This window comes from Abrus precatorius, unplaced genomic scaffold, assembly GCF_003935025.1.
Source record: "Abrus precatorius isolate BTA unplaced genomic scaffold, Abrus_2018 Scaffold3, whole genome shotgun sequence".
In the NCBI taxonomy this organism is placed as follows: domain Eukaryota; kingdom Viridiplantae; phylum Streptophyta; class Magnoliopsida; order Fabales; family Fabaceae; genus Abrus; species Abrus precatorius.
Window position 1 is genome coordinate 6661057 of NW_020874373.1, and position 13895 is coordinate 6674951.

The 13895-nt window shown below is 32.6% G+C and overlaps 2 protein-coding genes across 4 annotated transcripts; one reads left to right on the forward strand and one right to left on the reverse strand.

The window, feature by feature from the left end:
- Positions 1-79: 79 nt before the first annotated feature.
- On the reverse strand, positions 80-4452 carry LOC113861561 (protein WVD2-like 1). 3 transcript variants are annotated; one of them, XM_027494468.1, is made up of 7 exons: positions 4268-4452; positions 2522-2996; positions 1782-1870; positions 1495-1585; positions 1279-1350; positions 945-1055; positions 80-670 (listed from the first exon to the last, which is right to left on the reverse strand). In XM_027494468.1, the coding sequence occupies exons 2-7, from the start codon at positions 2990-2992 to the stop codon at positions 380-382; spliced, it is 1125 nt and encodes a 374-aa protein (XP_027350269.1). In that variant the 5' UTR covers positions 2993-2996; positions 4268-4452; the 3' UTR covers positions 80-379. The 3 variants fall into 3 exon arrangements, with proteins under 3 accessions (XP_027350269.1, XP_027350267.1, XP_027350268.1); XM_027494466.1 differs by having other exon boundaries at positions 82-673; positions 1495-1588; XM_027494467.1 differs by having other exon boundaries at positions 83-670; positions 1495-1588.
- Positions 4453-12091: 7639 nt separating this feature from the next.
- Positions 12092-13740, forward strand: LOC113863519 (uncharacterized protein At2g34160). Its single transcript, XM_027497123.1, has 5 exons — positions 12092-12208; positions 12627-12675; positions 13278-13340; positions 13426-13490; positions 13603-13740. Exons 1-5 carry the CDS (start codon positions 12092-12094, stop codon positions 13693-13695), a joined length of 387 nt encoding a protein of 128 aa, XP_027352924.1. The 3' UTR covers positions 13696-13740.
- The last annotated feature ends 155 nt before the right edge of the window (positions 13741-13895 follow it).

Consider the following 13895-nt stretch of genomic DNA (forward strand, 5'->3'; position numbering starts at 1 on the left):
TCCTTTTAACCACCTACAATGGAAGGTCACTGACTCACTGGACAAGAGATTTAGCATTGATAAAATAAGTTATAGATCCTACAAAAAAGGAATATATTTCATATAAATTTCCCTCGCCAAGTCCGCATCAATCTGAGGAATATCAAATTACGTACATACATCTTCTTACATCAATAACTATTTATATATAAAATAAGGTGTGCCGATATAACTTACAAAACATATACACTTCAAGTGAAAAAACAAAACACTTAGAAAAAAGTCAGTCCGGATGAAAAGAAAATGAGGCCATCTCTTCTGCAAATATCCCTTCTGGTGTGAGCAAGGAAAATGAAGGCTATTTTCCTCTCAACTGGAGGTCAGTAAAATCTTGGTAAGCTCATGATTGGACTGATATGTCGGCGTTTGTCTGCTCAGTGATTTTAGGAGGAGCTGTCTTTGTTTCCTTATCCAGTTTTGGTCGTTCTTTGTTTATGCATGTGCCATTGCTGTTGTTACGTCCAGTGACCATGTCCTTATTTTTGCTAGTCACGGGGCTACCAGATCCCTGCTTAGCATTACTGCCAACACTGTGACGGGCTCGGGTACAAATTTCTGCAGATGAGTTAACTGCATCACCGCAGCTCCTTCTCCGGGATAGTTTTGGTGACTTGGGGCGAGTCAGTGGCAGCTGCTATCAAAGGAAAGGGAATAGAAAGTTTCTCAAACTCAAGGCTATAAGCAAATTTGGAAAGAACTAAAAATCACATGATCGTGACAAGAAATAGTACCACAACCATAGATGTATCCCATTGTCAAATTTTCATTCCTGATTTTATTAGACATTTTAACATTCCTATTGCATTATTATTCCTTCAGTCTATTAATGCAAATTCCAAAATTTTATATGGCAATTCATATTGATTCTGAGACTTCAGAAAGACAGATGGAGAAGCGAAGAGTACCTTCTTTAGTTCAACCTTAGGGGGAGGCCCGTCGTAGTAGAAGCTTGGTACTGGTTTTGCTTTAATGACCAAGTTCCTTCTCAACTGTTTAATGGCTGCTTCTTCCTCTTCCTGTACAGGTTAATATCAGATAAACAGCAGAGTTATTTTAATGAATTGAATAAGCAAAAGGTAACCTGGAAGGATCAACAGAAAACAAGTCAGCCATGTACTACGATTTGGCTTAAGTGATTAGATGTTTCTAGCACGAGGGGAGACAAAGAAAAGTAAAAAGTGTAAAATAAAAAGCCACACATGGGTGGGTCTGCAGCAGACAGGATAAAGACCAATATACCTTTTTCCTTGCCTCATACTGGTTTTTTTCTTCTTCTAGAGCTCGATTCTTCTCCTCTAACTTGAGATAAAACTGGATAGATAAATCAAGGTGATGAGAAGAATCAAAACCACAAATTAGATTCAACTGATAATGCCAATTTTCCAACTAGGAATGCAATCAGCTATCAGCCTCAGAAAACAATCCTGAATTGTTGAATGTTCAAAAAAACAATACCTCCCTCCGCTTCTCAGCACGACCCGAGCATCTAAAAGTAGGGGCTGAACCTACAGTTACCTTAGATCTGCCAGTGCGTGCAGATGCAACGCTACTATTTATGGTTAAAGAACACATGCGAATTATTGCATATCATATTTAAATCTAGGAAAAATGTAGCTCTATTTGGAGGGTAGGAACCGTTTGACATTGATAGGATTCAGTATAGCATAGTGCAATTTTTTCAATATACCTAAAACTTGATCTGTTCAGAATAAACAATCAAAATGTTCAAGTTTTGAGGATACGAGGAAGCAACAGACCAATTATCTTCATCATCGTGGTGCTTCTTATCATCATGCTGCAAGAGCTTCCTTGATGAAAAAGGAGAATTTGGCTGAAAAGAAAAATGGAAAAAAAATCAGTAATCTCACAAAACACTCCCTGTCTCAATCACACGGCATCACAAATAGCAACCCATGCAATTGTACAGCATCCCCTAGAAATATTAAGACATGTAAGCAGTTAAGTCTTTTACAAAGAATTTCTAACAAATGAACAAAATTTGTTGCTTGTATTTATTAGGTATGGATGTAGGGTATTATGAGCTTCCCTAGAACATTTTCTGGAATCGATCGCATTTGACATTGACCTAGTGCAACCTGTTAAAAAGTAATCGATTGATTCTCTCCTTTGCAGTTAGCAGGTATGCATGACTCTATCTGTTTAAAGTTTAAACCATGGCAGATGAACTATCTAAAAAGAGTCTCACAGCATAATACTTTTTTAAATGGTCGCATTGAGGAAAAACAAATACTTGGTCACAAACAAATATCATGCAAATACACAAGCATTAAAAACAAAAGGTAGATCCCAGTTCTCCTACTCTCTAAAATCTTGCACTTTCTTGTTTTCTTAAGCGTTACTGGAAAATGTAACAACCATCATGCACAACACATGTTAGGACCATTTGGCATACTTGACTTCGTTCTCACATATGAATTGAAGCAGTTCAAACTTAAATTTTCAAAATATGATGACACGATACCTGTGAATTCTTTGAGGAATTAGGCGAGTGTATATTGTTAGCATTAGGTGACAAATTCGGATCAGCTGTGACAGCTTCAGTATCAACAGTCAGTGTGTGGGTAACATGCTTTTCAGCAACTTGATCAGATGGCTGTGGAGCAGAGGGGCTTGGATGCTCTTTATCCACAGTGGGTGAACTGAACTCTTTATTGTCACCCGTCTTCTGTACTTCAGATTTCTCATTCTTCTCTTCTGGCAAGTCAACACTTAATTTGGCATTTTTGGCAGTCAAAGCATCTTTCCTCTCATGATGTTTCTCAACAAAAGAATGAGTTTCAGCAGATTCCTTTATTTCATGATCCATAGCTTGAACCATTGCTGCAATTTTGGGAGAAACACGCACCCTATCACTAAAATTGCCATTCGAAGCCGCTATGGCACCATTTGGCTTCTTGTCCGCAACCTGTATGCCAGTAACTTCCCTTCCCATGACGCTGCATGGCACAAGTTGCAGGGTAAGCAACAAAACATTTTGAAAAGGTGGTTGATGACGAAGATACAGGACTTCGACATACAAAGAATAATTTTAAATATGAATATTATAACAAGAATATATTAAGAAGATCAATACATAAACATTCGACAACAACAGGAACAGATCTCTTCTATCAGCCTACCCTTGTGTGCGTCACATTTCTTGCTTTAACTTAATATGCCCCTTATACATCCACACACACATATATACCTGAATTTTACAGTGCCAGAACTAGTTCCCTAATATTTGCCACCCCAAACCTAGAAAGATGGGGATGAAAAACTAAAGGAAAAACAGGAAATAAAGATACAAATATAAAAACACAAAACAAATGATCTAAAACCAACAGAGGAAACAGAGATATTTCAAATAAGAAAAAAAAAAGGAGCCAAATACACATAGGATGGAGGTATAGATATTAAATAAAACACAGAAAAATAATTTAAAATTTAAAATTAAATAAAACTGTAAATATTGATTTCTGGACATTCTACCTACGAAAGCTAGAACGCATTCAACCCAGAAAAATTCGAGAAGGATGCACAATCAGATAGATGAGAATTCGCTAAAATACAGTTGAAAAGAGCGATTTCTTCCAAGTTTTGAAGTTTGAACGGACATATGAGACACTGGAAGCATCTTGTATCCCAGGCTAAGCCAACTGCTACGAGTACTAGTCGTTTATCATCCTACCAAAAAAGATCCAGAATACTACCCTGCTCGAAAGAAGGTTGCTATTCTACCAGAATCTCTTCATATTAAGTACATCTTCTATGCGATTTTGGCCATTTTCCCAACCACTCCAAAGCCTTTCAACATTTTCAAAAAACAACAACGACGACTTTGAATATGCTATGACGTGGAACAGTAGAAAAGTGGTAACAGGGACATTTGGAGGTATGATTCTGCGAATCATTTGGAAATATGCATGCAAATTCGAATGAAGCCCGGAAAAACAAAAAAACGAGATTCGAATGATGAAAAGGTAAACACAAAATCAATTTAAACGTTTTAGTTGGGTTTAGGTGGATGAGTTAACAAAAAAGGGAAATAATAACAAGACAAGCATTGAGAGAACAAAATTAAGCACTGATTAATTAGATTAACTAGAAAGGTGTGAAAAGAAAAGAGGGAATTCGTAATAGAAAGAGAGATCCCGAGAATGTGAAAGATGAAGATGCACATTGCAGAGAGGGAGAAAAGGAAGAGAACGAAGTGTAAGAAACGCACCACAATCTAGCTTGCGGTTGCGCTCCGATCTGACAGGATCTCGAGGATTGAGGCCTTCTTTGCGTTTGTTGCTTTGTTCTTCTTCTTCTAACCTCTCTCTGTGTGTTACGTGCGAAATCCAAAATTTATGTATGATATTGCTTTTCTTTAGGGGAGGTTTTTCTTTTTCGATTTTTAGTGTTCCTTCGTTGGTTAATGGTTATATATAGACTCAGCCATTTCATTCTCGTGGTTTTTATTCTTTTTACTTTTTCAGTTTTCACCGTTTGTGAGACGGTGTTAAAATGACAGTGAGATTTGAACAATGTGACGTTCAAGTCAAAATGGAAAACAACTCTCGTCCCAAATTTCAATCCAATCCATAATAATGACAGAGAAACGAGGGACACATTTCCGACACGTGTAAGGCCCTGTGTGGTCCGAACTGCAAAGATGTGTGACCCCATAAATCGCCAAATTCATGACATAACACATTCTTAAGGGCTAAGGCCAACTATTCCAAACTTTCCAATAACACTTCGTATGGATAATATATCCCATTCACTGGATTATTTTCAATAAAATATTTCTATGATCTTTATTCTACTAAAAATTCAATGCATTATTCATATTAATCGCTTGGACATATAATAAATTATTTAAAGAGTTAAAAGCATCATATAATTACAAAATCAAACTCTCCAAAACTTAAGATGGGGTTTTAATAGAATACAGAGTAACAAGTATTAATAAAAAAATAATTGTTAGATGAAAATAGAATATATGTTTGTAATAAATAATGCGTTCGATAATTCAACGTCTACTTTGAAATCAATAATTATCCTTTTTTTTTTTTTAAATACAATATGAACCATGCGCTTTGGTGGAGTCAAACTCAGTTATTATTACAATCAAGCTAGTCAAATAAAATGTCAACGTAACATTGAATGGTATTATATTTTTTAAAAAGTTCAATTAAATTTTAATTGAATGTGTTATATTACAGTCTATTTCATCTTTTTCAAACAAACTTAATAGTTATCAATTCTTATTAATATAATAATTAATGATAAAATAATAGCATAAAAAGTATAATACTATCAATGTATTTTAATTTAAAAGAAATGTCAAAATAAAGATACACATTATCGAAATTATAATATTCAAGTAATAAAATTTTAAAATTTATTTTTCAATAAGGCTGCGGTAAAAAAATAATAAAAAATTCACGAGTGCGTGTAACATGTGAATTAAGAATATTCACGAGTTAATAGTCGAAGATTAATTTTTTAAAATGTTTCAAAGATTCATTTGTTCCTTTTATTAATGATTACAAATTAATACTTATTTACTTTTTTTTAACGTGGGTAAAAAAACACATATTAAGAAATTAAAAATAATTTTATAAAAAATAAAAATATTTTTATTTTAAAATTATGAAAAATATTTTGTACATATTTTATAATAATTTAAATTATTTAATACAGAGTATTTAATTTTTGAATATGTGTTATTAAATACAAATTTTTAAAAAATAGTATTTTTTTAATTAAAACAAATATTTGGCGTGGGCCTAATAATATCTTTGAGATTGAAGCAATGTTTTGGTATATGAAGCGTGCCGAATCACAATGACCTTTTGGTTTCAACTTACAACCGCACTGCTATTCGGAATTGACACTGAACCAATGAGGTTTGGGTGCTCATAATTCCGTTGGTAACGCCGTTTCTCAATGGCAACTTACAATTTGTCCACAAAATAAATAAAAAACAATTAATCATTCACCCAAAGACGTGGTGGTATCGTTGGTTCTCCACAAAACAAAATTTCTAGTTTTTCCGGTATCAGAATCTTTTTCTCGTAACTATTTAAATTAACTTTAATAACACCAAAATCATTCTTAGTCTAAAATATTAGAGAAATACTATTTATACAATACTTTTGCATATTCTTTTTTAAATTAAAGAAATATAAAAATAAAATAAAACGAGGAGTTTTTATTATACAATGATATCGTCTTATTTGTCGGAAAATTGGCTAAAGCGACAGGTCTTGTCTATTGACGTATATGCCCTTCCCGCGTGACCTTTCTATTTGTTTCCCTACTTAGAATATTCCTATCTTTGATTTTTTCCAAATTAATACCTTATTTAGTATCTCCCCACCTCTAGCCACAAACGACCAGAAACTACCCTCACCTCACGTATTATTCAGTCTCTCTCTCTCTCGTATATATTGAATATACCAAGGCTAGTAGGAATCTATTCCAAACACTGATGACATAAACGCGATTTCATTCAAAGTAAGATTTCCTACATGTAAAATTTTGTATAAACTATAATACCATAAATTCTTCAAAGCAAAGCGAGATTTGTGATGGTGCGAGTTTAATGATTAAAAGTTGTCGTCTAAGGGACAGATTTAAGAATCAATCTCCATATGATTGTCTAAGATAGTAAGGATCCAGAAGAGACGGAGAGAGCTAAGCAATCTCGGCAGCAAATAGGGTATACATAGAGAAAGTTGGGTACCAAACGCATGTAAATTTCTATTATCATATATAGTAATGTTATAACTAATGATTGGGATCGATGTATTGCCTATAATTACTAAAATAGGTCATTAATATTTTACGTAATTTATAGTTTTTTTTGTTTTTAAATTGCCACTTTGTTTGTTTCTTCTTGTTCACAATCACATACTGCAGTATTGTTTAAACGGGTTAAACGTGCCCTTTCATGAAAGCAACTTAATTTTTAAGAATCTAATTAAGAGTGTTAAATTAATGAATGAAACTCGATAGCACACAACCCCCATATCTTCACAAATCATAATTTCTTTCTCAGGGATGATGAGAGCACTCCCCAGTAAATGCTTGATGGTTGCTTCTGTATTGTGATTGCAGTAAATAAGAAAATAATTAATATTTTAAAAATTTTAAAAATTTATTATTTAATCTTTATTATATTTTTCATTTATTGCATTTATTATTCCCTATCAAAAAATTATGAACTATTAAAAATAAAAATGTTTTAAAAAATTTTGAATTTGTCGTTGATGCTGTCATAATCCACAGTATAAAATCACGAATGCAACTCATGAATACTACGATGGACATGGATTCTCTTTCTCTCCGCGTCACCCCAAGCTTGAAAATTTTGTGCAATCTTTCTAATGCTTAAACATCGTACTCGAGACATAGCCTCGTCACTAAGCTGAAGATTTCATGTCTTTAACATATACATTCGCGCGAGTATTATCAATAGAAATAGATGTGCCTGCGTACATTTCAGCGTTAGAGAGTGTTACTTCGGATATAGAAAAGTGCAGATTAACCTTAATTACTTGAATATGTGCAAGTTTTTTTATTATTACTATTGATTGTTCTCCGGTTCTCATCATCACCCAAACGTCATTCTTAAGATAGAAGTAACATCTTGAATGGGTATTTGTTGGGCATATAATCAATCAATGGAATTAAAAAGAAAAAAACAATTATTCCGGTTGAGTAAATACCTATGTACACGCACACATAAAGTGACGAAAATAGACGTTACAATGTAGAATTGTATTAATCTAAAATAATTCTCAGACGAAAGTTCCTTCGAAACAAAAACAAACAAATAAATTAATAAATACGTTTGAGACGTTTTCCCTCGACTTTTGGCTTATTAAAAGTGAGAGAGGAAATTCCCCTTTAAATTTTTGGCCATTAATTAACTAATTTTCTGTTAGTTGATTTATTAGCCACAACTTAAACACATGAATTTTCCTCACCGTGGCAATATATGAGAGTTTCTCTTACAAGCAACCGTATTTCATTTGCAGTAGGAGTTACTTAATAATGACATATTTTGAACTATGCATATTTTTAAAGTTAAACATATAGTCTTGATGGGGATGGCAGAGTGCAGAAATATGGAATAAAAAGGAAATTGTGAACTTAAGCTATGTATAGATAGATTGGCGAATTTCCAAAATTAGATGGTTATTTTAATTTGCCCAGCCAAAGTGAGATGAGTAGCCATTGCTAGGCCTAAGTATGCTCAAATTTTGAATAAAGCTTGGCTCGGTACTCCAACACCTTTTCACACCTTGGTTGTTGAAGAAGACCAACTTTTTCTCTTTTTCTCTCGTTTTACCCTTATTCTAAAGCGCCCTTGCCTTTTTGAATTTCAAGCCGCAAAGGAGGTAAATATCTATCTATCTCTTTTCGATCAATTCCAATTTCATAAATTAAACTTTTTTTTCGAACAAAATTTACTGATCTTGTTAATTGGTAATTACCAAATAAAGTACTGCACTACTTGTATTGCTATAAAAGTCTCACATTGATGTGCATCAACAACATATAAAATTGTATCTTATTCTAAACTTGTTTAAAGCATTTTAGAGAAATAAATGTCTTAAATTTGTGCTCCAAACACTCCAAATTAATATATTAACTCTTAATTATGTTAAAGTGTAAAATGTTCTACCATCTCTATTTAATTAAGCACGGAATATCGTAGTTAAAGATTTGATCCTCACTCTATAGCGGCTTGTGTTTTGTTATGTCATGTCATGTTATCTATATTTAGCCATAATCTATTCTAACATTGTTTAATGAATGTATAATATTACTCTGACTTGCCAAGATTCGTTTTATATTGCTACTTTTCACTGGTTTCAGGTTGTAAAGGAAAATGAAGACTTAAAAAGATGTTTTTGTTTGTCATGTTACTTTTCATATTATAGCTTTGTCAATCTAGTGTAGGCTTAATTTATTTTTTTAATAATTTTTTAAAACCATATTTTTTAATGTAACCTACGTTTTTGGCCATTACTTAAAAGTTTGAATATCCATAATTCTCCCCCATTTATTCCAAGACTTTTGCAAAGTCAAAAAGATTGCACCGTTCTTTGGGAAATTTTAGCCTTCGCACTTAATTAAATATCACCTCTCACACGCTCGCTCAGTGCTATACGGACTTTCAATTAATGTTAATATCTTATACTATATAATCACTGGGTAGTTGCAATGGAAAAGAAACAACAATGAAAAGAAAAGAGATTCACTCAACATACTATCGTTGATAATTAGTTTCTAAAACAGTAATTAACATGCGAATATTAGCATCTAACTGAGAAGTGTCAATATATAAACTGGATTAATTTATTGTTTCAAGATATATCATGCTCTCATCATTATAGTTTAGACGGAGATAAGAAGGAAAGCCCACAATAAAACAGACTTGGTCACATTTACTTGTTATTTCTTAGTATTAAGTTTATTTTAAAAATTAAGAATGTTGGTTTAGAAACTATATGAAAAGATTGTGTGGAAAATCTTTGAATCATATAACAAAACTAAAATGAAATTAGTTATTACAGACTTGGTCAGATTTATGGTTAACGTCAACTTTAATCTTTAAGGCTGAAATTAAGGAACTGAAAATAATAAAATTTGTTTTAAAAATATTTATTATAATTTTAATGCTTTAAATGTGTTTTTCTTAACAAGAACTTATCGCTTCTAAAATTTTAAAATCAACTCTAAAGATTGAAGTTAGTAAAACTCTAATTTTATGTGATAACATCTAGATGATATTAATTATAGTTATGTATAAGTATTATAAAATTTAACTTCTTTTTTACATTTATTTTATAAAACAAGGTTGGTTTAAATAATACAATCTAATCTAATTTCATATGATCAAAGTTTTGGACTGAGTTGGGTATGAAAAAAAGATAATCTTCTATCAAGTGAGATAATCCTACTAGATTATACATATTTTCATTTCAAATATTAAACATACTTCATATAAAGAGTATTGTGATAAGATAAAAAAAATAATTATTAGTCCTATTTTAACAATAAAAAATTAATTTTATTTCATGTATATCCTGCTGGTTGAGTTCCCTTTCATCTTTAATAATTTTGCACCGACTATATAGTATGACTCAATCCATGGTCCCCATGAGCACCTATCCATCCAATTTGTTCTCATGATAAGTTTGGACTTTTTTTTGTGGGACGCACATATACATATTCCATATTTATAAACTTTGATAACTCTATTATAAAATAAATACAATGGATCGTAATCAAGACGAGACGTGGAAGCTTAACTGATTAAATGATTAGTCAATTGTCTCAGAAAAATGATAAATTTTGCAAAGGCCAATCCTAAAAAACGATGGGACCTGACTACCAATTCTGATTTTCATTCATTGTCAACTTTCATCGTCTTGGTGTCCCGCACATTCGATAGCTCAGCTGAAATAGATTTAGACGTTAAACGAAATAATACAATAATCATAATAAATCAATATATAATGTCAATCACATTGGAGCATTGGAATTTTCTCAAACAACAAAAGGTATTGGATCCCGGAATCTTTCTTCCTATAATAATCACGATTTTGTTTGAGAGAATTCCATGCTCCCATTAACAATCAAACGTGGTTTATATACATCTATATTATATAGTGCATGTTCACAAATGATCATACCCTTTTTCTTTTTTTCTCTTTTTTGCTTTGTCATTTTGTGTTGAATTCTTCATTTGGGGTTGTGGGTATCAATGCTCTTCTGGTACGCTTCTTAATGGATTATCACAAAGAAAAGGACTAATAATTCAAAAAGGCTATGTAGTTTTACTTGTATGGCTCCACGGAATAGAGCATTCTAAGGAATCAAATGTATTTGGGCCTACATTTCCCCACGCGGGGATACAAACTTTTCATGGCCTTTATGTTCAAAGAGAAGCAAAGTTAAATTTAGAGAATGCAACTTCTCCTTGGGATGGAGACGCTGTGACTGATTTTATTAATTTGTCTGGACCACCATACCAACGTTGCCGACCTAGTTGCACGCATATACGACAAATAAAGTTGTCAAAAAGATCATCACAACTACATAGTTGGGACATTGCTTTGCCATGGTTGCATATATGTTGTAAATCAAGTGTCAATATTTAAAAGAAAAAACATTACAGGGGACAATTCATTCATTCCCTTTCTTTCAATATTGGATTCTTTGATTTATGGATAGAAAAGAAGGTTCTCACTGTATGTTGAGGCGGCTGTATTAATGCTCCTTTTTAATTTGAGCACACATGCAAACTCCAGAATCAGAATTAGGAAAAGTAACAAAACAAAACAATCTGTAACACGTGCAATATTTGTACTTCAATCATTCATATTACCAATCACAACCACCTTTTTCTTTTTGAAATTTTGTTCGATTCTAAATGGCATTTTTTTTAAATATATGATCCATGGGAAAACATATAATTTCTCTGTATCAATAAAATATATTTTTGAAAAATACTGCCTTTTTTTTCTTTCTTTTTAGGTTTTTTATAGTCGCATAAAAATGATAAAAACACAATTGACCACAATATCTACTAATTTCTGCATCTACATAAAAATTCAAGAAAAGTCAACGTAAGAATAATGTTATGTGACCGACGAAAAAAAATGAAAAGCATAAAGATTAAGCAATGAAGCCTTTCCTTTCTTAGGCCCACGAGCAATGAAGCGTGTTTTTTTTATTATTTTGCATTGGGCTTCATTATGAAGCCCACGCTAGCAGAGTTTGGGCCAAGGGACAGATTCGGCAATCGAACGAAAAAAATAACGACCATGAAGAGTTTCTCTCTCCTCCTAACGGAATCGCAACTGCTTTAACATTAACAAAAGAATGAACGAATTTCAGAGTTTACCACGTCCACATCCTATCAAACAGCGCCACGTGTCCTATTATTTCCTATATCATTGCTATCATTTATGATGATTCAACTCAATTCTGCTACTTTACCCACACACAAAGAGGACAAGGCACAACAATAATAACAACAATGGCCACCGTTGCTGCCGCTGTAACTCCAAACACTGACCTTGAATCTCCCAAGAAAAACAGAATTCAGGTTTCCAATACTAAGAAACCTCTTTTCTTTTACGTCAATCTTGCCAAGGTATATCATCATTTTGCCACTCTTTACGTTTTTGGTCATTTCACATTACTCAATTCCTAATTTATTGATCTTTTCCCTTTTTTTTTATTTGAAATTGTGTATATGTGAATGGTGTCACATTTCTTTCCTTGTCGCTTAGATCTGCAACTAATGCTAGGACAGTAGTAGAGGAAATATTGATTAGATATGTTTAAAGGAGTTATATTTTGAAAGTAACAACACTATTTTATATGTAGTAATTGAATTTGTTATTTGGATACCTACATTATAATTTATCGATTATCGTTTATCTCAAAGGCTTTGTCATTTTAAACTTTTTTTTTAAATATCATGTAAGTATATTCGATGGAAAAGAAGAAAGCCAACGTGCCAACATATATAAAATCCAACGCTGAAATAATTTCTGTTTTTAATGCAGAGGTACATACAGCAGCACAATGAGGTTGTGCTTTCTGCTCTTGGAATGGGTACTTTTTCTCCGAAACTTGTGTTTTCATTCATGTGAATTTGATCAGAAGATCCTTTTTGTTTTTGTGTATGAATTGCAGAAAAATTATAAATACAAAAGGCTTAAGAAAAGGAATTTCTCTTTATTCTTTTGCACATTCATTTTTTCAATTATTAATTCGTACGTTACTAGCTATATTTTCTTAGCATTTTGTGTTGGCTGCCTCTGATATGTCCCTACTGTGCACTAATTTAGTGTGATATCCTTTTGCCCACTCGTGTATCTCTGTACGATGGGAACTGTAATATGATACAATTATGCAAATGCTGTTTTACTTAATATGATTTACACATTCAAGATTTTGTATTTACATTTACATACACCCTCTCATTTAATTGTTCCGTAGTCACAACGGTATGGCATGTGTCTTATGCAGAATCCAAAATTAAGTGGAAGACCCTATATTCTATGCTGAACACTGAAAAAATTCATTTGTGCACATATTGTCCAACTGATATCCTATCAACTAAAAGAATTTCCAATGCTATTTACTCCACATCCTATCATTTTGATTCCGTTTGTACATTCATGCTCATTAAGTTGGCATAAAACTCTCCACAGCTATAACTACAGTGGTCACAATTGCCGAGATATTGAAAAACAATGGACTAGCTACTGAGAAGAGTAAGATCTTTTCTTGTTTGTTATTAATGCCACATTTACATTATGGTAGTTGTTATCCTAATCCACTAATTGTGGGATGGAACAGAGGTTTTGACATCTTCAGTTGGCATGAAAGATGAGAACAAAGGTCGTCTGGTGCAGAAGGCTAAGGTGGATTCCAAATGGATTTTGTTTTCTAGCAAGATTAATTGGCCCTTTTAAAATAGGGTAGAAAAAAAAAATCTGTGTTATGGTAATTGATTACTTTTTCATAATTTTGTAGATTGAAATTGTTCTTGGAAAATCTGAGAAGTTTGACAATCTGATGGCTCCTGCCTCCACTGAATCAGAACCAGCTGCTGATGACAAGAAATGACAAATATAGAAGTTTCATTATTTTCAATGCTATTTTAAATGAGCACCTTATGTAGTTAGCATCTTGATTCTTTGTGCTGTTTCCATTCATAGACCATCGGGGAAGTAGATAGATAAATTATTTCGTTGAATACCCATGAGAAAAAAGAAAAAAAAAGTCATGAAGTTACAATGATAAGCACCACATAGTGGTCAAAGATG